At 44.9% G+C, this 25,163-nt stretch overlaps 1 protein-coding gene across 1 annotated transcript in view; it reads left to right on the forward strand.

Annotated features, from left to right (window-relative positions):
- KIAA1328 (KIAA1328 ortholog) overlaps positions 1–25,163 on the forward strand; it is an 887,260-nt gene that overhangs the window by 57,010 nt on the left and 805,087 nt on the right. Inside the window, exon 4 of the mRNA XM_085628933.1 lies at positions 19,524–19,621. Within this exon, the coding sequence (XP_085485059.1) occupies positions 19,524–19,621 (98 nt within the window). The remainder of the gene's footprint in view (positions 1–19,523; positions 19,622–25,163) is intronic.

A 25,163-nucleotide genomic window follows, 5' to 3' on the forward strand; every position in this document is an offset into this window, starting at 1 on the left:
AGCAACTTTGCATCGATGTTCAAAAGGGAAATACGTCGCTATGACCCACAGGTGGCTGGATCCTTACTGCATTTTGGGATGACCGAAATGGCCGCCTCCATCATGGAGTCAGACCGGCAACCGAAGTCTGCAAAATAGTTATAGAGCTGAATGAGCAGAGGAGTGAAGTCCTGAAAAAAGTTTTGTAGAATTGCAGACTAAAGCCATCCAGCCCCAGGGACTTCAGTGGTTTCAGGTGTGCGATGTCCAAAATCACCTCTTCTATGAGAATTGGTTGTTCCAGAGCCGCCGCTTCTCTCTCAGGCAAAAGAGTGAGAGCGATGTTCTGGAGATAGTCTGAGAAATCTCCACTGAGCCCAACAAGGGTTGCGTAGAGAGAGCTATAGAAGATCAGAAAAGTCAAGTTCAAGTTCAAAAGCTTTATTCGGTATGTAAAATACAACCATATAAGCAGAACAAAACACATAAAAAAAATACATAACATCCAATTAATACCTTATACACTGGACATGACTGAGAACAATATGTAAGCATTGTTAAAGTGCATAATGCTAATTTAACCACGAAGCATATACGTTACATTTTTAACAAAGTGCGTGTTCCATATAAGTGTCTAGTATGTGCAGATGTGCAAAAAATGCAAAGCCTAAAAACAAATCCAAAATACATCATTCAGAATTCATTTGAGCTACAAGATGCATAAAAAGAAAAGAAAAGTCTGGGCGATACCTAAGTGTACAAAATACATAACAAAGTTTGACTAATCGGTACAGACTATGGACTTCCTTATATTTATGCATTTGAGCACATAAGATGCCACAAAAAAACAGGTATCAGGACTTTCCAGAGTTGTTAAAAACTTCATTGCTGATTTGGTAGAACGTATCTTGTGTTTTAAAAGGATAGGTTTTAGATAAAATTTCCTAAAATAACAATAAAATTGACAAAACAATAAAAAATGACAGCAGCTTTGTTTTGAGATATTATCACAAGGACACAGCATACTAGATTTGATCTTCATATCCGGGAATGAGACTAAAAGATGCACAATCCCTAACCTTAGACGGGTTAGGACAAATCTATGGGAGTTATAAGTCACAGTCGTGAGATATGTCTGAAAACCTCTCCTTAAGTCCAAATCAAGGTAGGAAGCAACAGTTGTTAAGCTACTGGACTGATTCTCTCTGGCAGCATTCTTATGTGCCAGGAACCTCAATTTTATGTCTTTTTTAGGTATCAGTACAGCTGCTTCAGGGTTCAGACGAATGTTACAATCAAACAGAAGGTCAAACCAGTGGTAAATATATCTCAGCCATGGTATCCGAGACGAATAATCAAGTTTCATACAATCCTTGATGATTGTTTGTGTAAATACCGTCTCAGTTTTGGACCAAATAGAGCGCCAAAGTAACAATGGACGTAGAGCAGCTAGGTCCATGATAAAGTCAATACCGGCTTCCATATGGGTTAAGATATTGGGAACTGAGGAGGGGGCACATAACAATTTCTTCAAAAATTTATTCTCATCATTCTGTAAATTATTAACAGGATGATGTCCCCATACTCCTGCCCCATATAAGGCAGATGAAATACACCTAGCTTTATAAATGGCCAGCATGTCTTTCGTTCTCCTTTGCCCTAATTTGGCCGCAAATCCAAAAATACTACTGGTATTTCTATTCATCTTTAACCTCACATTCTCATCCTCATTATTCCATTTCCCATCCCCGGAGAATGTTATCCCCAAATAACAGAAACTGTTGACCGGTTGTATCTTAACTTTATCGATAAAGAAGGAGGAATTAGATTTCACCCTCTTTCCACAGGTCATAACAAAAGTCTTAGTTTTATTAATTATCAGTTTCCTGTCTTTGGTGAATAACACAAATCTATCTATTAAGCGTTGGAGGCCATTCTGTGTTCGTGATAAAAGAACCGCATCATCTGCGTATAATAAAATAGGAGTAACGCTTCCATCAATCACAGGGGCGTCTGAAGGCAATTTACTTAAAATTGAATCAATTTCATTTATAAATAGGGAAAATAAAAACGGTGCCAGGACGCACCCCTGGCGAATACCTCTTGCAACTTTAAAAAAGGGCGTACATTCTCCCATAGGACCATAACGTACTTTGCATGAAAGTCCGGAGTATAACCGAGCCAGAAAGTATACACACTCTTTAGGGGCACCTAGATCTAACAGAGTGTCCCATAAGATGTTGTGATCTACAAGATCAAAGGCGCTGCTTAGGTCTGCGAAACAGAGGTACAGATTGCCATCCTTAGCAACAGTGTATTTATGTATAAGGAGGTCTAAATTAACACACTGCTCCAGCGTCCCCAGACCTTTCCTGAATCCGTATTGTGCCTTTGAAATGATCGAATTGTCGATGGCCCAAGTCTCAAGTCTTTTTAAAATTATTCTGCTCATAATTTTTATAGATGCGTCTAATAGTGAAATGGGACGATAATTACTTGCCTCAGACCTGGATCCCTTCTTAAAAAGGGGAATGATTATTGACTGGCCCCAGGAAATTGGCATCTGTCCCTCCACTGTTGCATTAAATAACCTGGTTAGAATGGGGGCCCACAAGTGAATCTCGGACTTATATAAATCCAGCGGGACCCCATCTGGGCCAGGAGCCTTGCCCCCTTTGCTGTTGCTTAGACCCTCATAGACCTCGTCCAGGCCAATAGTCAGGGGCAGTCTTGGCCAGGTAAACTCATTGCCCTGATGGGAATCTAAAATTAACCTATCCGGGTTAAAAATATTTAAAAAATGATGCATCCATGTTTTACAATCAACGTGAGAAGTTATTTCAGGCACAGTGTCATTTTTTAAGAAAGGACTATTTATAGTGTTCCAGTATAATATACTATCATTTGTTTCGGCCGCAAGACTGAGATTAATCCAGGCCTCCTCTTGGAGAGCTTTTTTCCTCTTGATAAGTGATATTTTATTGACAGCACGACAATTTTTAATTGCTGTGCTGTTGCGAGGTTTGAAGCTCAACGCTTGTTTTAATGCGTGGAGAGCCTGAGTACAACTTGTATCAAACCAACCAGTCTTGATTTCTTTTTTCCCTTTATATGGTTTTGTAAGTAGATTGTCAATGGTTTCATTAATTGTACACAGGTGGTCGAGTACAACATGTGGATGTACCTCATCGCCAATGCAATAATTTACTTCCATGTTGCATTTGCTTAAGACCTCCTCCAGTAATTCGTGTGGAACGACCGTTGTCCATTTAATCCTGAACCCATTAGGTCTTACTGCCTCGATGTTATTAAGACAATTGTTGGCATCCATGTTTTTGTGACCCCAACTATGCAGTGATAAAGAGATACTGTTGTGATCACTTAAAATTTGCTCGTTGACATGCAAGTTGGAGTATGCACAATCATTAGACAGTAAAATATGGTCAATATATGAGTTAGCTCCTCTGCCAGTAAAAGTTGGACAGATTTCGTTATTACTATTTCTCGTACAACTTAACATATCCAAATCCAACTTGGCTAGCATCATATTTAGGGCGGTACCATACGCGCAATGTGGGAAATGTAAACAGTCGTTTTCCTCCGTATTACCAGATTCCCTTCTTAATCCACATGAATTACTCGAGGCAAAAGGACAAGGGCTTATATTAAAATCACCCACCCAAAGGACAATCGACTGATGGCCTGAAACTGCCTGAGTCCTCACAATTTCATTTTCTAGCTGAATCAGAATTTTACCTCTGTCAGCAGTGAATACATTATTATAAAAATTTATCAGCAACAAATCCTTCCCTGTATCAAACTCTAGACATAATACCTGAGAATAGACATCCACTGAAACACAACTTTTGGTTTTACAGGAGTTTAGTTTGGTTGATATTAAAATCAAGAGACCACCTTTGGCTCTTCCAGCGGTCGAGCTCACTGCATTCAAGCTATATGCTGAGTATCCCTCAATAAAGATAGGTTCCTCGCACCAAGTCTCCTGAAGACATATTATATCGTACCCTTTGTCAATAAAATCCCTCCAAAAAGGGGAATCTAATTTCCTTTTCAAACCTGCAATATTCCACGTAACAACGTGGTAACCTGTGTTGGAATCACAGTTTGACACTATATAATCATTTGCTCGTTCTACAAGGCAGGGTTCTGGAATTAAAAGGGAGTCTGCAACGAAGGGCATGGTTGCAATCTTTGTCCGTTTAGTTCCTGAGCACACCATGACGGCATCCGCTTGATTGGTTTCAAAAGGAGAGTGCGGAAAAGCAGTCGCCACTATATTAGGCTGCTCACTGGTGGCCTGTTTATCGTTCGACTTCCTGATATTGTTAAACAGTCAGTCGTTTTCCTCCAACGACGACAAGGCAGAAAAACGGTTAAAAAGGGGGAGGGTGTAATCCCTCGGCCTACAGAATGGCTCATTTCCATATATATCCCCTCTATTACAAAGCATCGGGACTCTCGGTAGCAAGTTAGGAGGATAACCAACCCCCCCTCTAATTAGACCAGCTGCATAGTGCTCATCCTGTTGATGCTGTGGTAATTGCTGGCAGTTCAAATAACTATCAAAATAACCCAAAGGTTTAGCAGAGACTGAATTAACTTGGTTGGGTAAGGAGGCGGCTTTTAGGAGGACAGTTGCCACATGCTGTGGGTATTTAAAATTAACTATAATACAGTCCCCTCTGGTAGTTTTCCTGCCTTCCCCTATCCAGCCAACTCTGCGAGTAGACAAAATATCTTTAGAAAATGCCAGCGGAAAACCACAGTTTTTGTTGAGCCAGGCAAGGGACTTATTTTTTAACGAATCATGAGTTTCCTGCCTGGAATTAAGTATACTGGAGTCGACCTCAGGGACATTAATCAAAACCACTGCATAAGGTGCACACTGTGGTGGGAGATTAACGATATGATTTCTCTCGTGATTAATAAAACCAGCATCTCCATCAGCTACAGGTTTTTGTACATTCTGTGGGCGCGCACATGCAGGAAGAGATGTGCTTGATAATGGAACTAATGAGGAAGAGGAAGGTACTGCTGTTGCAGTGGGTGGTGCATTTACAGACGGACTTAACTGCCTGCTGTCCCCCAAATTCGCAGAGACTCCCTTACTATAGATACTAGACGTAAGTCCCAAGGCACCATCCATTGAACTATGAACCCCAGGGGCCGGAACGGGCAATTTGGTGTTTACCAAAGGTCGATTTTCATAAGAGGCCAAGAGACCCTTTAAACAAGCTACTTCTGCAGAGACTGAATTTAACTTTACCAGCAGGGGGCTAATTAGGGCCTCTAGTTTTGACTCGATGATAGATACCAAATGTCCTAATGAGGCTGTATGAAGAAAAACCCCCTCAGCTTTATCATTGGTCCCCAGTATATCTTTTAACGAGTCAGATGTAGCCACCCTGCTCAGTTGGGTTGTACCCTGCTTTTTGGATTTGTAAGACACCGCCCTCTTCGCTGGGGCTTTCCTACATGCCCGCACTTTCCTCAGCAAGGGGGAAGGAGTTGGGGTGATTTTGGAACAAGAAGCTGTGGTCTGTGAGGGGGTAGAATCATTTAAAAAGGTAGATTCATCAATGCTTTCAACATTAACCACATCAGGGGGTACATCGACCATTAATTCTACAGTCTCAATGTCTGTATTACCCCTACAACTTTCTAAAGTAGATGTTTCAGTGTTAAGTGCTAATGTATCCACTGACGGTACTTCTAAGCTTGATCTGCCCAATGAGAGTCTCCGTTCTTTGTTGATCTTATTGACAACTTTTACCATATAATTATCCATGGTCCTCTTTTCTCCTGTACCAGACTGGTTAGTAGACTTGGACTTCGGCATCATTACATTAAGTCCAATAGCCTGTAACACAGGTATACGCGTAGAACAATACACTTACAGGTCCGTGGTGTCTGTAGATGATCAAGGGTCCGTGGCCCTGCCCTGCCTCTTCCTGCCCCGGACGGCCACAGACGGCCCGCCCTCTGCCCGGGCTCAGCCCGGCGACGCCCGCGCGCGTCCCGCGACGCGGGGGGAACCTCTGCTGAAGTAGCGCCTCCGGGCGCGCTTTCCGGCGGATGTGGGCGGGTCACTGGAGGGCTGCTGGGGACTGTAGTCCTCCTCCACAGCGGCCTCAGTGTAGTGGGAGGTGGCGAGGGAGACTACCTGCGACTCTCTGTCCCCCAGCCCTGGAGCCAGGAAAGAACTTTTGCGTGGCGCTGTGTTGGCTGCTCAAAGTACGATCAAACCTCTGGCCTCGCCAGAGCAAACCTCAATGGAGGGGCTTGTGCATATAGACTAGTGCACTTTGCTACAAAGGCGGGGCTCTAACATGCGGCCACACAGATTACTTCCCAGCTAAAATTTGTGCTCACGCCATGATAACGCATATTCTGACCTATATCAATCCAGGCGTTTAAGAAGGAGCTGAGTTTTTTCAAGCTCCCTCCGCGTCCTGGGTGTCCTGGTTTGTTTGTGTATAGCTTAGAGTTCTGAAACTGTACATTCCAGACTCTGCCGTTTGTCTTGGTGGTGACAATTTTCTTCGGCAGAGATGACTATGAGCTCCCCCCATAGCACTATTTGCAGGGCTTCCCAGATAGAGGCCGGAGAGGCACCCTCAGTGTCATTGTCGTGTTTGTGGTAACTTTCTGTAGAGAGTCTACCATATTTTGGGATTTTAATAGGGTGACCGAAGACTCCAAGCAGAACTTCTGGGTCGAGAGAGAGGTAGACTAAGCGATACAGACAAGAGGGCGTGATCGTAGAGTGAGCGCAGCATGATAGATGAGTTGGACACCAGAGCAAGCGGGGCAGGAATCCCCAGAAAGTGATAAATGCTGCCGTAAGTCTTGTGGGCAGCCAAATGATGTGTAGTCCCTGGTAGAGGGGTCCAATTGAGCCAAACGTCATCTAGTCCGCAGCCCGCAAGCTTGCGCAGCCCTTTGATCGAGAAGGCTCCGACCTGACGAGGGCGTTGTCCAGAGTGGTCCAAGTCAGTGTCCATCACAAGGTTCATGTCCCCCAATGCCCCACCAAAAGTGCAGCTTCAGGAAGGGTTCCGGTCAGTTGTCGGGGCATAGCTGAAGCTGAAGTCTGGGTAAAGTGAAAAGTGCCCGCCATGGTCTCAAGGCCGTGAGGCGTCCCTTGGCCTCCGCTATCATGGACAGAATTTCCCTCTTAAGGCCCCGGGATTATAAAATGGCTACCTCAGCCTTCTTCGTGGGGCAGGAGGACCAAAATTGGCGCAGTAACCAACGGGTCCGCATTCTATGGACATCCTCGGAGAGAAAATAAGTTTCCTACAGGAGACAAATATCACTACCGGATTGTTCAAGAAGGGAGAGGACTGCTGACCTTTTCGTGGGTTTATGGCCTTGTACTTTGAAGGTAGTAATCTTAAGGTCCCAGAAAAGGAAGCATAGAAGTGTAATGCTGAGTAAGCCGCCGATGAGACTTCTAGAGCTAATGCACTGAGACAACTGTCCTCACAACTAACCACCGTAATGTAAACTGAGTAGCCATGGTAATATCTGTCTAATAGAAGGAGCAGTAACCCCCATAGAACAACCCTAACAAAGCAAATAAGACAACAATCAAATATTTATGCAGTTCATTAAACATATAATCATAGAGCGAAGTGTGGAGGGGCTCATCCAGACTGAGTTCCAAATACTAGTATGGGGTATCAGGACCACCTGGCCTCGTCCCCGCCGTATGTATATCCCCACCTGCCGGAAGTGAATGCATGGCGTCGTGCAGTCCTTGTATTCAAGAGGCATCAACCCTGTTTGTGTCTCCTTTCAATGAGTCCAACACAGATTTCCTTTCCATCACCATTGTCTCTGGATCAGGGCATAGTCTATTTGATGAGTTCTTGGATCGTTGGCATCGCAAACGTTTCTGAGCCGTTTGAGTCCTTGGCCCAGGTTGTCGACCCTCTGGGAGGAGATCCTCAATGCCAGGACTTGGCAGACCTCCGTCAGGGAACAAAGCTGCTGGAGTTTGCCTTTAAACCTAAAGATGATCTGAAATGGATGCCCCCAGGAGTAAGAGATGCCAGCGTTATGAAGATGGGCTGCGATCGAGCGAAATTTAACCCGCTTCTGAAGGGTAATGGTCGCCAGGTCTTGATATGACGGTGTATGGCCTCTCAATTGAAGCGGGTGGGCCTTGCGGGCCTTGCACAGAATACTTTCCTTCAACTGAAATTCATGGACTCATGCCAAGATGTCCATGGGAGGCCCCTTGTCAGGATTAGGTGGTCCGACTCGATGTATCCGGTCCATTTTTATCTCCAAACCGTCAGAGGCCCCATGACGTGCCGAAAGAGGGCCCCCACAAATTCTCCAAGATCGGACGACTCTGCATTCGCCTGGGCTCCCTTGATGTGAATATTATGTCTTGAGCATTTTAAGTCCTTCATGTGGACCTGGAGACTAATTTGTTCTAGCTGGAGTCAGAGAACCTCCTGCTGCAGCCACTTGACCTCTTCAACCCAGCAGGAGTCCTTCTCTTCTGGAACGGAGAGCCTGTCTCCCACCGCCTCCAGTTCACAACTGACCTCTTGCAGATGAAGAAGAAGTCCTTCTTGACCGTCTGCAGGTCATTGTGCAGGGACACTAATAAGGCCTCCAAAAAAGAGCGGGTCACCAGGTCCTCCGCCATGTCATTCTCAGATAGGGGCGGTTCTGAGCTCAACGCCACCTCTTTGTCACCCGGTGGCCCCCCAGTGGGCTTCATCAGCCTATCACGGAGCGAACGGTCCTTCTTTGCCCTGGCTGTAGACATACGTGCTTTGAAAGCTAGTGACCTGGCCCTCTCTGGTGAGTCGCCCAGCCCCCGCATTCGGTGTAGGAGGGGGGGGGGGGGGGGTTGCTGGCCACCGGTGTAGACGTAGGTGGTCTGCCTCAAGTGCTGGAAGGCCAACCCCAGTGGCCCGGGACCTACCAGGCCCCCCTGCCCACCTCGAGGCTCAACAGAAGGGCCCCGGCTTCACAGGGGGGGAGGGGGGGGGGGGTAGTATGGGTCAGGGACCCCGTGGGGAACAGCCCCCACCCAAGAGACCAGGACTGCGTCTGCACTCACTAGCACAGGTGCTGGGCTGGCACCATAGATCAGCAAGCAGTGGGGCCTTCAAGTAGTCCTCTTCCAACAGCCCCAGTTAGCCTGGGTCCGACCCCCTATTTAAGTTCCTCTCCAGCTGGGGGTAGTCCAGGCCCAGGGACCCAACCCGTGGTAACACTGGTGTGCTGGGACGGGGTAGGGGTGCGCACACATTGAAAAAGGCAGATGAGTTATTCCCTGTCCCCTCCCCCCGCTAGAGTGCCAGCTGGAACTGGGCTTTATTAGGCCCCATTTGAGACGTAACCGGGCCCATGGAACCCGTGAGGACTGGGGCCAAAAGCTACTGTACCCATTACCTAGAGTACCCACTATTTACAGTCCCACCTCGCGGCAGGGAGTGAGGAGGCTGGCCGTCTTCAGCAGCCGCTCCCCTCCCAGACCTCCAAAGTGTTCCTGTGGTCGTTCCCTACACGGTGAAGAACCAAATTGGCCTCACCTCTTAGCGTGATCTGGGTGAGGAGCTCATAAGATGAATCGCTGCTCCGGCAGGAGGCGCCAGCTCTCACATGCTGGGCCAGGTGGAGCTGGATCGTCTCCTGCAGCCAGTCTCCTGCAGGAGCGCCTTGATATAACCCAGGGCCCAATCCGGCCCAGGAAGGTCTTACCCCACAACACTGGTCTCACAGGGAACCGTGTTGAGTCAAGCACCAGCAGTAGAAAGCGGCTTCGCAGGCCCTGCTGGTAGGCATGCGACCCTCTGGGCACCGATAGGACACCTTCGCTCTGAATATCTGAGCCTGCCAGCTGCCATCTTGTTGGCCACTGGAGCCAACCTCTCAAAGGGCCTCTGCTGCACCTGGACACCCCCACAACCAAGGGAAACCGGCAACACTCCTGTAGTGCCACACCTATGCCACGACCCTACCTGGGCTGTGGATACAAAATACTGTAGAAGGCGGGGCGCTAGTCACTGTGAAATCTGCGGCGGGAATGGAGAGTCAGCAAGGCACGTTCTAGCCACCGGCCATCTTGGTCACACCCCTCAGCTCACTAACTGATATTTTAGATGCTTCACAACACGTCTTGGTAAATTACCCTGACACAGTAGTTACTCCAACTGGATCAACCATGCAGCCACAAAGCTAGCCCCCTTCCCCCCCCCCCCCCCCCACCCATATAAAAAAAAATTAAAATCATGGAATCCAACCATCTGTCCTGTCCCTTAGTTCTCTTCCAATATAGGAGGTTGTAAACAAAAATGCCGCAGTCTGGAAAAAAGGTGGAGGAAAAATTATAATCCTGGTACAAGCGATGTATTTTGGTTTACAAAAATCTGATTATCCTTGCGAAAGCACATCACTACACTGAAAAAATTACCTAAGCAAAAAATTCAGTTAAAGCAGTTCAGATCCATTCCCATCCTACCATCCCTAACTCCATACCTTCTAGTCAATCTTTGTGACAAACTGGCACACCTTTTTCTCATTAAGGTAACGGAAGTTTATTACGAATTTGATGATAACCGCAACACTATCCTAGTCTAGTCTAAAACTGAACCCCTAGGGACCAATAAAAGTCAGTTTAACAAGTTCTCTGTTTTGAAAGAAGTGATCAAACTATATGTAAATCACTCAGTCGGGAGCTCCCTTCGCCCCCCCTTAATCCCTCCCCAAAAAAGAAACCTCGCCATGAATCAGCAGTTACTGTAGCAGGGCCTCTTACTAAACTTTTGAACAGTATACTTCTCAAGGGTTAAATCCCCAAACTCTGGAAAACGACATCCTAATCTTTCAGATTTCAGGAAACATCTTAAAACCTGGTTATTCTCCTATCCGGTGTGATCGGCTATAGGCCCTTCCTTGTGGTTATTTCCTTGCTTCTGTTTGTTCATTCCCTCATGTAGTAGACATCCGTGCCAAGATGCCTCTGGCATTCACACGCTATATAAAATAATTCCATATCCATATCCATCCATTGCTAAAGAAACCCTCCCTCGACCCCATGAGACGCAAAGTTACCGCCCTATCTCATGCCTACCCACTCCAGCTAAAGTACTTGAAAGACACCTTAATTCTAGGCTGTCCAGCTTCCTAGAGGACAATGAACCATCAGGCTTGGCACAAAATGAGTTTAGGAAAAATCGCAGTACTGATTCTGCACTAATAGCTGCTGTCGTAGAAGTCAGATCTATAGTTGACAACGGAGGAAAGGCTGCGGTTATCCTGTTGGACTTATCCACAGCCTTTGACACCGTAAGTCACACAGTGCTAATCGACTGCCTAGCCACCATAGGCATGGAGGACCTGCACTTGAATTTATTTGTTCCTTTCATCTTGACACAGAACAGTCCATATCGGTGGGAACGTTCACATCGCAACCCTTCTCTTTACCCTGCAGCGTCCTCAGGGGTCTTCTTTGAGCCCCATCCTCTTCAATGTTTATTTTGCCCCCCTGGCCAGACTGATCCACTCCTTTGGATTCTCCACGATTGCATATGCAGATGATTTACAAATCATGGGGTCAATGTCTACGGATATCGCTCACACCACTAAACGCTTCAACAACAAATGCATGATTGAGGTTGTTAGTTAGATGAGGAAAATTTTCTTAAACTCAACTGCAAAAAACTGAGGTCCTTTTGTGCTTAAGAGACAAAGAGGCCACTTTTTTAACTCATCCTGGTGGGCCAAACATTCGGGTCCCCTCCCTGTCCCAGCCCAGAAAGCCAGGACCATGGGAGTCGTCTTTGATGTTAACCTGACCTCCGACCACATCGGCAAGCTTGCCGCTTTCTTCTGTTGAGAACGATTGTCTTGTTTACCAACTTCTGCACTTACAAATGAATAATCATTGCTCTGGTGTTGGAATTGATTACTGCAACCCACTTTACCTGGGTGCCAAACAACGAATCTTGAATAAACTGCAGATTCTCCAACATGCAGCTGCCTGCCTTTTAACTGTGAATCCTCCTCAAGCGCCCTTTGCAGCTGCATTGACTTCCCTTCAGGAATCGAATTCCCTCCAAGGCATTATGCACTGCCCACAACTCGCTCCATAACACAGGCCCTGAGTACCTTAAAACAAAATTCAAATGGCACACCTCAGTCCAGCCCCTCCTTCTGCACCATCAAGAACAGATGTATTCTCTCACACCTGTAAAGCATCTTGGGGTGGTAGAAGTTTCACCGTCACTATCCGTAAACTCTGGAACAAAATGCCCAAGCGCCTCAGAGACCAGACCAATTATCTCTGTTTTAGAAAATCACTCAAAACCAGGCTTTTTACATCTCTAGCACTCCACTAGCTGAACATCTTATGACATCTAGCAGACAACAATGCCAATACGCCTTCGGGCAATGGCGCTCTGTATGAACACTATCCGTATAAATTAGCCACCGGCAGCTTCAGGTAGGGTAAAGGTAATTGTCTAATAAAAATTAAACTTTACTGTTAATTTGGACTTTTATCAAATATAAAAGAAGTCTTTGAACGGATTCTGTAATTGCTACAGGTCAAAAGCTATAGATTAAAATGTATAATCTAAACTTTGAATTTCCCTATGCTTCTGTTACAGCCTGACCAGTGGCAATGTTGTTTTTGGCCTAGTCACTGGAGAAACATGCCATTACTAATGTCACACATGTTGCACTCTTAAATATTATACACCCTACCTTATGGGGAGCAAGGTGCGCCTAGGGGTGACCTAATACTTAAACAATTAAAATCCGTTTTTGCTAACTTTTAAAAGGATGATTGATCGGTCAGTTCTGCCGGGTTCAAGCTGCTGCTGTTACGCAGGGTAGGCTTGAAGCCATATTTTTACTGCAACTATAGTGAAGGACACAGTAAGTGCTGCAAATAAGTGTGATTTGCCGTTCCTGCCTCCACGCCTTATTCTTGCCTTTTAGGGAAGTTAAATATGCCAATTGGGTTTAAAGTCAATTTCAACATGTTTTAAGAGTCAGAGCACATACACCTGGCACTGGCGAGTAAGGTTCTAATTAATAGGTAAATACAAAAAAAAAAAGGAAAACACTGGGGTTCACCGCCCACAAAGGGTCACTTTGTAAGACCAGTTCCATTTCAAAAGATCATTTCCTGGCTGAAGCATAGCTTTGGATTTTAGACTGTAAAATAACTGCAACCCCCTTTTTCCATATTCTCAAGATATATAACATATAATGCAATAATTCTATTATCAGGGCTAACATGATATAAGCAATCACCCAGTGACTGAAACCACAAATGATTTTTTCTGATAGACAGTAACCGCAAATTTCTCAGTTTGAATACTTCCCCAGGTGTTATACTGGATCCAGAAACTTTTTAACCGTATGTCTGCTTGCCGTCAATAGGCACCGTGCGACTCTCTTGTGATGCCATTCCGGTACAGAAATGACGTGCAGAGCGGATATAGGTGCCACTTCCGCACGCAGATGTCAGTTCCTTTTTTTACATGCCACCAGGTATGAATCTGAAGCTACCGCCTGTCTCTTTCGAGACCGGTTTACCTCAATTTTACACAGTGTTCAAGTGAAATGGCACCTCCTTAGACGACAAGATTTAAACCTTGTAAGGACTCTCTCAAGGAAATGCCTGATAGATCCACATGTTTGCCTGTGGTGCCTGGGGTTGGGCCATGGCGCTTACGACCTGCAGTGACTGCTCGTCTATGCATATGAAGACCATTTGGGTCCGCAAAGGCGCACCTATATGTAGCCAAGGATCGGAAAACTCTGTGGCAAGACAAGTCCAAAGGTCAGTTTCTGTCCCATTCCCGGTCCAGAAGTCGGCCCGAGGTCGATCGTCGTAACATTCTAAGTCTTTGGTTAAGTTGGAGAAAAAGCATAACAAAATCTGAGCGAGACTCTGCCCCTTCCTGCCACTCTTGTGACCCTGAGAAGGCGCAAGGGCATCGCCATACCTCTCAAGCTCACTCCTTAAGTCAATCAATGTCTGAGCCAATCTCACAATTTGTCCGAGCACAATCGGAGTTTTTGGGGCCTTCTGCGGCCCTGAGATAGATCCAAGAATTCTGCGAGGCCATGTTGTCTCTGATCGCTTTAGATTTCCTCTAGCGTGCCTGGTTTGTCCTGAACATCAGATGGACACAATGACACTGTCGTCAGACCTCTACTGGCACCCTTGCTGACACCACCTCTGGCTCCAGGGTGGATCCTGAAATGGCAGTACCGGAGAACGAGGCAACATTCATTGTGCTTTCTGACTTAGTCTGTGCCGCTCTGAGCTTGTCGGAGGCCACACTTGGTGTCCAGCAGGCAACCCTAGAGTGCTTTATCTGAGCCACATCGCATCCTTGTACTGCAGGGCAGGTCTCGTACGTTACATCCCTTATTTAGGGCTTACTCTGATGATGAGTATGATGCACAAGATGGATTTGGGCAACTTTGCCATGAAGAAAACTGGTATGAAGAACTCCAGAATGCTAGTTACCTTGACACTGCTCCTGACAACTACCAAGTCTCGCCTAAATGCCCTGCTACTGAAGACTGTGCCCCCTTCCTGATAGATATGTGGAGGGCAGCTGAAGTTCTCGACCTCCAGCTCCCTACCATTGAAAGCAAAACCAATGTTAAAAAGGAAGTCCTCCAGCCAGCGCAAATCAATGCTTAAGCCCCTGTTGCCCTTTAACGAGGCACTCACACGACACCCTCTTATGGGCCTGGGCCAACCCATGCTCTGATTCCCCCTTGAAGAGCCAGACTGTGCAGTGGCATCGTCCAGGCCCTGGAGACCCTGCTTTTCAGACTCTGCACCCTTCCCCTGAGAGCTCAGGGTACAGGTTTCCACCAATCATATAAACCTGAATGCCTTCCTGTCTTACTCTCCCGTATAGAGAATCCAAGAGTGGCATCCTTTGGGAAGAGGGTATTTTCTTACACAAGTTTGGCTTGTCGGTCTGATATTACCAGTTGTGTTTTGGGCTGCTATTCCAATGCTCTTTCGAATTCAGTAGCTCAAGTTCTCTCAGGTATCCCGTAAGACCTTCGTCCTTTAGTGTCTCAGGCCATACAGGATGGCTGTGATGCCACTACATTTTCCATTTGTTGTGGCCTGTATGCAACGTCTTCCATTGAGTGAGCCATTGGCATTAGCATCGCTATCCATCACCACGCCTGGTTGAGATCTACAGGTTTCTCTGACAATGGTCATTTGTACCGTCTGGACATGCTCTTGTTAGGTCTCGGATTTTTGGGTACACAGCAGATACTGCTATGGAGCATTTCAAAGAAAGCAGTGCCACAGCATGCTCCTTGGACTTGTGTGCTATACCACACCAACTGCATCAGCCTTTTCGATCTTCCGCAGCTCTGGCATGGTGCCCCAAATAGACAGCCACTATGGCCTTGGCAGGGTTCACAGCTGTTTCGTGGCATCTCCCAACGCAACCCCCCCCAACTTCTCCCTCCCCAAACACCCTCTCTCACCGCACCGTCGGAGACCGAACACCTGTCAATTATCCCCTCCACCTCTCCAAGGCCCCACCTTACATACATCATTAGCATGCCCTTAGGGGAGTAGAGCCACCTGGTTTATGAGGCAGGTTACACATTTTTTACTGGGCTGGCATGCCATAACATTGCAGGTGGATCCTGCAAATTGTCCGTAAGGGATACTCTCTACCTTTTCTGGCCGCTCTGCTGCACCTTCCACCATCCCGGGAACATCTGATGGAGAACAATCTGTCCCTCGTATGGCAGGAAGTACAAGCCTTTTTGGCAAAAGGGTCTATTGATAGGGTGCCTGCACTGGAAGTGGGTCTTGGTGGTTACTCCCGCTACTTCCTGATGCCAAAGAAGGAATGAGACCTTTGTCCTATTTTAGACCTGCGCCCTCTCAACACCTTTTATCTGAAGAACAAGTTCAAGTTGCTCACACTGGTCCAGGTTGTGACTGCCCTGGAGACTGGGTGATAGTATTGTACCTGTAGAACTTGTATGTCCACATTCCCATCCTGTGAGCACACAGGTGCTATCTGCAGTATGTGGTGGGACAGGAGCATTTTCAGTTCTCTGTGCTCCCCTTGGGACTCACCAACGCCTCCTCGACTGGTCCCGAAAGTGATGACGGTGGTGGCAGTATATCTTCGGAGGTCAGGGGGGTCCCAGTGTTCCAATACCTCGATGACTGGTTTCTGAAGGCAGACTCGGCCCAAGCAGTTATCACCCACCTCCTGATTACAGCGAACCTCCTAACATCCTGGTGTTTCAAAGTCAATGTGCTGAAGTCACAGCTGACTCCTCCTATGATGCTCCTATTCTGGACGCGGTCTGGTTTTGTCTTTTCCCCAGAAAGGAGAGTCCAGTACATTTAGGTTATGATCCTGATCTTTCAGTCTCTGTTCTGGATTTCATCGAGGTTGACTGAGGCTAAGTAACTGATGGCCTCTTGCATCCTTCTGCTGAAGCACACCAGGTGACATATGCTGGCTCTTCAGTGGGATCTCAAGTCTCAGTAGCCCAACATCAAGGGGACTTTTGAGACCATATCCAGATCACAGAGGAGACTTAAAAAAAAAAAGAAAACCTGCAGTGGTTGCTTTGCCTTGATTGGGTCAGTGGCATACCCCTCTCCCTACTTTATTCAGAGCCGACAATGGTGACCAATGCATTGCTTCTGGGTTGGGGTGGCCACCTGTGAAAGGTCGAGATCAGAGGCCTCTGGTCTCTGGTGGAGGCCCTGCTCCACATCAACCTTCTGGACCTGCAAGTCATCTACTTGGCATTGAAATCCTTCCTGCCCTCCATCAATGAAAGGCTGGTGCTGGTGCTCAACATCACCGGCATGTAGTATTGTAATAAACAGGGCAGATGGGGTCCTGGACCCTGTGCGAGGGGGCGCTGCGTATCTGGAAATTACTGGAAAATCAAGGAATCTACTGATGGTGAACTACTTAGTGGGATCTTTGAATGCCAGGGCGAACTTACTCAGCTGTTGATGCCTGGAGGATCACATGTGGCAGTTACATCCAGAGATTGCACAAGGTCTCTTCTGTGCAGGAGTATAACCTTTGCTGTGAATTCTTCACCACCGCCAAGAACGTACAGTGTTAGCGGTTCAGCACATTGGAGTTCCCGAGAGTGGGAGTGCGTGTGTGTGTTTCTCTCCCTTTCTTGTTGTCCCTCTCTCTCTCTCACGTTCTCCCTATCTTGTTCTCTCGCTCTCTCTCATTACACCTACGGTGGGGTTCAGGGCTCCTGTGTGCCTTCCCGCCAATACCTCTCCTACCCTGAGTTTTGTAGATCAGGATCAATTTAGCATGGAGGGTATAGTATCCAGAGCTCCTGTGCATGAATATCTGTCCTCCAATCAAGCTGCCCCTCTGAAAGGGTCTACTGTTGCAGAAACTATGCAGGATCCTTCACTTTCATGCTTGGATATAGAGCAAGGACAACACGGTACCTTCGACCAGATGTGGTTAATGTCTTCTTTACAGTCAGGTGTTCCCTTCACGAAAACTGTATATGCTTGTTGTTAGTTACATTTGTGGTTTGGTGCAGTGCTTGACAGATAGACCCCCCTCTATACCAGATTATTATGTTTTTGTTGTTTGTTCTATCCCTTGCACAGCAAGGCTTTGCTTTGGGCACAAATAAAAGGTATCTCTCAGCTCTTTCAGCCTTCTTATGATTGCCAGAACAGCCTTCATTTTTAAGTCACCTGTTGTGATGCGTTAAGAGAACTCCAGCATTTGTTTCCTCATTCTCCCTTTTGGTATGCCACCGTGGGATTTTAACCTGGTCCTCACATCATTGATTTGTACTCTTTCAGCTGCTGCCTAGCTTTTGAACAAATTGTAATGCCTTCCCGAATACTCCCCTGGATAATATCTAAGAGAGTGGAGACTTTTGGGAAGAGGGTATTTTTTTCCACAAGTTTGACCCTCCGGCTTCTCACCCTCAAGACAGTTTTCCTTGTTGCCATAATTTTGGCATAGCGGGTGAGTGCGTTCCAAGCCTTTTGTATAGACCTGCTGTATAACACCTTAGTCCCAGACAAACTGGTTCTGCGGACTCTCGCATCCTTCCTATCAAAAGCAGTGATGTTGTTCCATTTCGGTCAAACCATCTCTTTACTGGTACTCTATTGTATTCTGTGATCCTCCTCACCCCTCTTAAGAGGAGGAGAAACTTCATCCCCTAAACCCCAGAAGAGTGCTGAGCTTTCACATCGATCGTATCAGAAAACACTGAGTGGGTGATGGCTTTTTGTGGAGTTTGTGGGAGCGTAGATAGGCAGAGAAATGCAGAAAAGAGCCATCTTTCAGTGGATCGTGCTCTCCATCAAGATCTGCTACGCTTTGGCCAAGAATAAAAAAGTAGCCCACGAGGGATGAATTTGATCTACAATTTCATCAACAATAGTACCTTAATTACTATTGGATTGTCGTAGCAACTTAATTTGTAAATACTAAAGATTTTATGAAAAGCTACTTGAGATAGCTATAAATCCAGTTCTTGTTTGTTTTATTTTCTCTTATTGCAAAAATGTGTATCTCCACCACATTCTATGATACAACAAATATTCAACCATAACAAGAATTATACACTCTCTTTCTTCATGTGTTTTTCAAGAAAAATTGACGGCCCATTTATTTAAATGAAAGGCACTGAAGGTAAGTAACTTGTTTATCAAGGATGCTTACATTGTAGGTCCTCACATGCTGTTCTGTGACCTCCACACTCTATCTGCTAGAAGGAGAAAGTTACTACCTCGACTAAAACAAAAATAAAACACTTAGTTAAGGGTCTTTTTCCCACCTGCACCAACAGTAAATGCACCAAAGCCTGCTACCATCCTGCCTCAAAAGAGTCATTTGGATTGAATTGCTAAATTACCAATGCCTTTTATCTGAGAGGACCAAGCTTTAGCTTGAGATTCAAGGTACAGCAATGAAGAAGTCCACGTTTCGACACCCCCTCTCTCTCTACCTAAGGAGATTATACAGAGAGCCGCATAATCTGATCCAAATGCTTGTGCGAGCAAGCATTGGGATCATCTCGGTCATATTTTCCATAACACTGTAGTTTGTCTGTGACAGTAGAGGCCACCTTTATGTGAATCCTATTATTCTCCGCCCCAAAAGAGGCAGGTAGGTGCAGACTGCCATGACCTCTTAGAGCATTACAACAAGTTATCATAGACTATACAAATCTTCTGTTGCTTGTCAGTTTGGTTGAAACTGCTCCTTTTGGTTAGGTTTGTACTATTTGCTTTTGGGTGGTATATTTTGTAGCGGCACAGTCACTCTAAACATAATGGAAATCTACTCTTAGGGACATTCTGACAACAAACGTGCATGATTTAGTTCTCTTAAGGGGTCCAAGTTCTTGTAAAAGAAAATCGTTTTTAGGTGCAGTAAAAACCTTTTGTCTAATTTGAAAAACGCGAACTTTGATGCAGTTTCTTTTATTTATTAACATTCTTTTGTTTTTAGGCCGTTCATGAAGGTGAAGGTGTAAGGAGTGCCTCCTTGAAGGATTTATGTCTAGAGGACAAGAAGCGGATTGCTAATCTAATCAAAGAACTGGCAAGGTGAGAATTCACCTTCTTATGCAGTATCTAAGTAGAACCCATCAATGCAATATTATTTGTGATAACCTATTTTATTCAAATGAATACACTTTTAAAGTTGTCAATTATTTTGTTGGTCAACTTGAGTCTTTCCAGTACAGATGGTGAAATACAAGTTGCAAAAATACCCACCATGAATCGTGCTGCTTGACCAGCGTACAAAGACAAAGTACGTGGGGGCTGGTTTTTGCGCCGGCCACCATGTCTTTTGGATGAAAATCGCTGGTGTCCAAGGTTGATGGTCTGATTCATTCCAATTTCAAAACTCGTGCAATAGCGCCCACTACCCATTCCACTGTGTCTAGACATAGTAGTACAAATCTTGGAGTTTTAGTTCCAAAAATCGGAGGGCCAGTAAATGTAAGTGTAACTTGACGCAGTCCAGCAAACTTATGGAACCAGTGCTACCTGGGAAATAAAGTTAAATATGCCAGGAACATTAGCTGTGTAGAAGTGCCCTGCTAGTGTCCAGGCTGTTTACATGGGTCACTGCAGGCGAGATGTTCTGTAGTCCTTAGATGTGATCTGCTGCTTCTCTTTACCAGTATTTGTATCTTGAATCCTCTTCACTCGTAGGTATTAGTGAGTTGTCTCTGCTGATGGAGCCTATTGCTTGATGGGAAAGGGACAAAGGAGCAGGGAAGGGACCCAAATTAAACAGCAGAACAGCCCTGGAGACCTTGATACAGCTAGCCAAGAGGGTACTCTCCTAATAGTTATTCCCCCGTGGTTAAAGTCTGCCAGAGCTGCTCAGACGTTAGCCTTGTACATAATACTACAATGGTAATGTTTCGCCCTGCTGTACTGCATAAAGCCCATTTCTGTACCTTCATCAACATGTGAGTTAAGCCAGGAGATTTTGTACTTTTAAATATCAAATACATATGGAGAAATGATTTGAGGGCTTTACTTCAATGTATGCACTTGTGCTCAGCAGCACTGTGGCTGCTGGTTATCCTTCACTGGCTTACAATAGTGAAGGAGGTTCTTTTAACGATGAACATGCTTTCAGCCACAATCTCTCCCTGTGCAGAAATGTGACTACAGGCAAGATTGTGTGCCCTTCCACCGGGTTTCTTCTTCCAGAGTTTGATTTTAGCATAACTGTTTGCCCATGTCCTTTATAGAGCCTATAATTCTCTGCTTTCATTTTGCCTCAGTGGGTTTAATGTGGGATGTTTTGAGACTGACAAGGCTGCAATGGCTGTACCTTGTCCACAGGGTGGAAGTTGTGTGACAATTAACCTGCTCAAGTTGTTGGCGGCTCTGCTGCTGCCTTTGGTAGATATGCTGATGCTACTGTCTCTACCTGGCTGTTTTGAGTTGACAGTGGATGCAAGCCTGTTGCATCCTCCCTTTTACAGGAAATGATTGTCTTTCATCTCCGGTGGGAGCCTTTTGACCTATGGAGGCTTGTCTTGCTTTTTCTGTGATGGTTTAGGTTGCTCTATTGGTGTTGCTATATACCCACAATGGAAGAACAGTTCTGGGTTTGACTTAATGGCAGCAAGGCCAAGTCGATAAGTAAGTACCAAGTGGAGTGCCAATGCTGCACAAGGCTTTTGCCTGCTCTTATTTTAACTGTGTGTTGAGTTAAACAATCACATAGTGGACTCCTTTTTCAGTCAGATTTAATCAAAGAGGTAACTCAATTACATCATATTTTTCTTTTTAGATTTTTAACAATTCATGATCTCTTCATAAAAAAACCACACCGTGTTTTGAACAATAATTTTGTGACACAATATATATACAAATTTATAAGATTTCAACACCTTCCTAAATACAATTTTAAACAAAACGACATTCAACTCTTCAACATTCATACCCATACACACCCATTCATATTCTTCAATAAATATCAAAAACTAAGTGAACACTGTGTCAACTGACACGTGAAGGCCATCCAGAAAGGTTTTTTTAACTTTCGTTGCCTATACTCTTTCTTTTTTGAAAAAAGGTTTTTAAGATGATCGATTGGCCTTTGTTCGTAAGGTCTTACGAAAAAATATGATGTAATTGAGTTACCTCTTTGATTAAATCTGACTGAAAAAGGAGTCCACTATGTGATTGTTTAACTCAACACACAGTTAAAATAAGAGCAGGCAAAAGCCTTGTGCAGCATATACCCACAATGCCACTCATGCTGGAATTTGGGCCTGGCCTCGTGCTGTGGAATTCCATTGTGTCATTTCTATAATAAAGAATTGTTTAAGTCATGATTTTCATTTATTTTTGCTGTTTCTGATGTGCGCTTATTGATTTAAATATTTTATGCTTGTGTCATTCGACTTGGGAATGCACACGTTACAGGAGATTGTTGTTTAGGGCTTTCTAAAACCAAAGGATGGTGAGGAATTAGAACGGTCTCTATAACATGAGGGATTTAATAACTACATGTCTTTTGTTGAGCGGAAGTTGGTTGGCACCTCAGAGCGGCCTTCTCTGAGTTTAAATAGAAGGATCTTTTTTGAAGTTTCTTCATCAATGTTCGAGTCGTAGATTAGTACTTGTAAATAACTGAATTGAGTTTGAACTTTCAATTTGCTGTATCAGAAAGCCAGTGTGATTCTTTTAGGAGGAATAATCAGTATTTTTATTTGATGTGGGCAATCCCAGTTCTCTGAAATTTGTTGAAATGGTTGACATGCCATTTGCATATGTTGGCATACGGAGCGCCAGTGCTGTGGTGCAAAGCTTAAGGGCTTTGTGGGGCTGTTTGATGAAGAGTAACCCAAGCTGGAGGAAATTGAGCTTGATGGCCGCAATTCTTTAGGTCATTTCCTAGGTAAAGTCCCAGAACTATTCCTGGTTTTTCCAACATGGAGGGGCCTAAGAAAGATGGCCTAGGTATATATTGAGATCCCAGTAAATGGACCTCAGTTTAGGCACCATTAAGCTTTTAAGATTATTCTACCAATGTAGTGTTTAAGAAGGCTCAGACCTATGAATATTAAAAGATGGATCTGCAAGTCAACTGCAAATGAACAGCAGGGTCTTGTGAGTTCATGATAACGTGTGTGTTATGTATAAGTGGGGAGGTGGAGTGCATGAAAGCAGTGAGCCCGAAGAAGCTCTGCAAATGAGAGCTGATCTTTGAAGTTGAAAGTCTAGTTTGTTGTGATGTTCTCTAGACTGTAAAAATCTGTCAAATCGCATTCAGTTTTAAATTCAAACTTAGAATCTAAAACACCATGTTGTAAATCTATGTATACGTTGTTCACACTGTATAGAAATAATATAGCAACAAATAAGGTTTATATTCTGATTGCAAGTATCACAACTGTCATTCTTGGCCCCTAAACTGCCTCTTTTATGCAGGCACTCTCGGGGCACAAGCAATTGTTTTGCTTGAGGGAAAGCATGGAGTTGCAGATCTTAAGTTCCTGTGTTGGTCAAGGACTTGCCAACTTGGTTTGTACATTGCGGTCCACAAATTGCCCTCAGCATCTCATTAGTTGGGGGCTCTAGTCTTGGATAGGGATTGATCGCAGTTCCAAAGGCAAATCCTGCAAGAAAGATTACGGATCCCATATCCAGTCTGTTGATGCATCTTGCAAGGAAACTGCCTTTGGCGAGGAACTTGTGATCTTGGACGTATCAGTTATCAACTGTGTAACCAGGTTCCAGTTAGTTGGAATGGATGAAGAGCAGATGTAAGAGTTGGAGAAAAGCTACCTTCATGATGAATCCATTATTTTTAGACTTTAGATTACCTTCTTCACTACACTCACCTAGCTTGGCTGTCCCTGGGCGGCATATGCTTTATTTTATCCATGCATTTCATGGGAGGAAATATGTTGGCACTGGGCTAGGATGTTTAGTGATTCACAGGTTGGCGGTGAGTTACTTGTGTGGATGTGATACTTGGCCTTGCTCTTTGACAAAGCTTTTAAATGGCAGCCATTCTTTTCTGGTGCTGGCTGCAATAAGAGGCAATACTCAATCTTTTGTGAAAGAGGAAGAATAGTAATTACGAACATGAAAATCACCATAAAGGTATTTCTGGTGTAGTGTTGGTTTGTGCCTAAGTCAAGATTGTACAAATGTTGTTCGGATATGAATTTACCTTGAAAATATTTAAAGGCGAGAGGCGTTTGGCAAAACATGAACAAGTTGGATTAATTAAACACAGCAGCTGCGAGAGCATCAGCAAAGTAGCGTCTGAAGACAGTCTCAATGTGCAGTAGTTTAGGGCGATTATACATACAATTCGTGAGGTACAATAAACCAATTTCAAATTCTCAGAGACCATGTGGGTCCAGGCCTAGTCATAAATTATAAGTAGTCCTAAATCATAAGTGCAACCATCTGATAATGGGTACAAGGGTGACTCTCAACCTCAGGGAGACCTTCTGTTGACCAGTGTGTGCGTCCAGATGTCCGGTATGAGGAGTCCGTGATCACTACGGGTGATGTGCGTGGTGTGACCTAATTGACTCCGTGTTCCTTACTACATTTGCCATCTAATTTTGTGGTATTTTGGGAACATGAGCTTCTTGTGATGTAGCTGCCTATCTGTGAGATCGATCAGGGTTTTCCCTGGTAGCACGTATGTCTTTGGGCTGAGTGTAACCCCACCTATGACCTAGCAATCTGTAGCCCAGGGCCTGTCTGTCCACATATCTCTTATTAGGGGTAGATGGGGAGGTCATCATTGGTGAATTTGACAGCGATGATATGAGCTTGTTGTTGCATGTGTGTAGAACATGGCGGTCATTGATATCCTATTTACTGACATTCTCCTCATTGTGCGTACAGTTGTTATAGCGTACATCGACATTGTTTTTACTAGTTTTGACTATGTTATGCGTGCATAGTTTATGGCGTACGTCAACATTGCATTTACTGGTACAGTCGCTGTTGGGCCTTCACATTTCATGGTGTACATTGACATCATTTTCACCGATATTAACACACAATCTAATGCTAATGACTAGCTTTCTGGACTTTAAATAGTCATCTGAATGGCAGATTTCTAAAGGCAAAGAGGCCCATGCAGTGGCAGCAGGAAGGGAAAATGTTTCCTCATGATCACATAAGTTGAAGCTTTTGAATGCTGTGGAATATAGAGAACCACAGGCCTACTGGACTGGTGTAATTTGGGTCAGCAGAGTGTGGAAAACCTGGAAACCCAGGTTCCATGATGGGGCTATGATGAACTAGCTGAACCAATAATGCCTGGAGACTTAGAAGCAACCAGTTTCACATTAGGCAGCTAGTTGAATGCCAACAAGTGAGGTAGGATATGCTGAAGGCCAGCACCAGCTTTTTAATACATCAAGGTAGTCTCTGTTGACTATGATGGAGCCTCAAAAGGTTTTTCTCCAACTTGGGTTCATTCATAATTCACTTGATCGCTGAGGTAAAGTGTTACCCAAGAGGGAATGCATTTATATATGTATTAGTTTTGCATGTCATAGCCTTCGATTGAATGATCTGCGGGCAACATCCTTAAGCTATTATGAGGATCCCCTCCCTCGCCACTGGCTATGTGAGATTC

Source organism: Triturus cristatus, chromosome 2_1 (assembly GCF_964204655.1).
Source record: "Triturus cristatus chromosome 2_1, aTriCri1.1, whole genome shotgun sequence".
In the NCBI taxonomy this organism is placed as follows: Eukaryota; Metazoa; Chordata; class Amphibia; order Caudata; family Salamandridae; genus Triturus; species Triturus cristatus.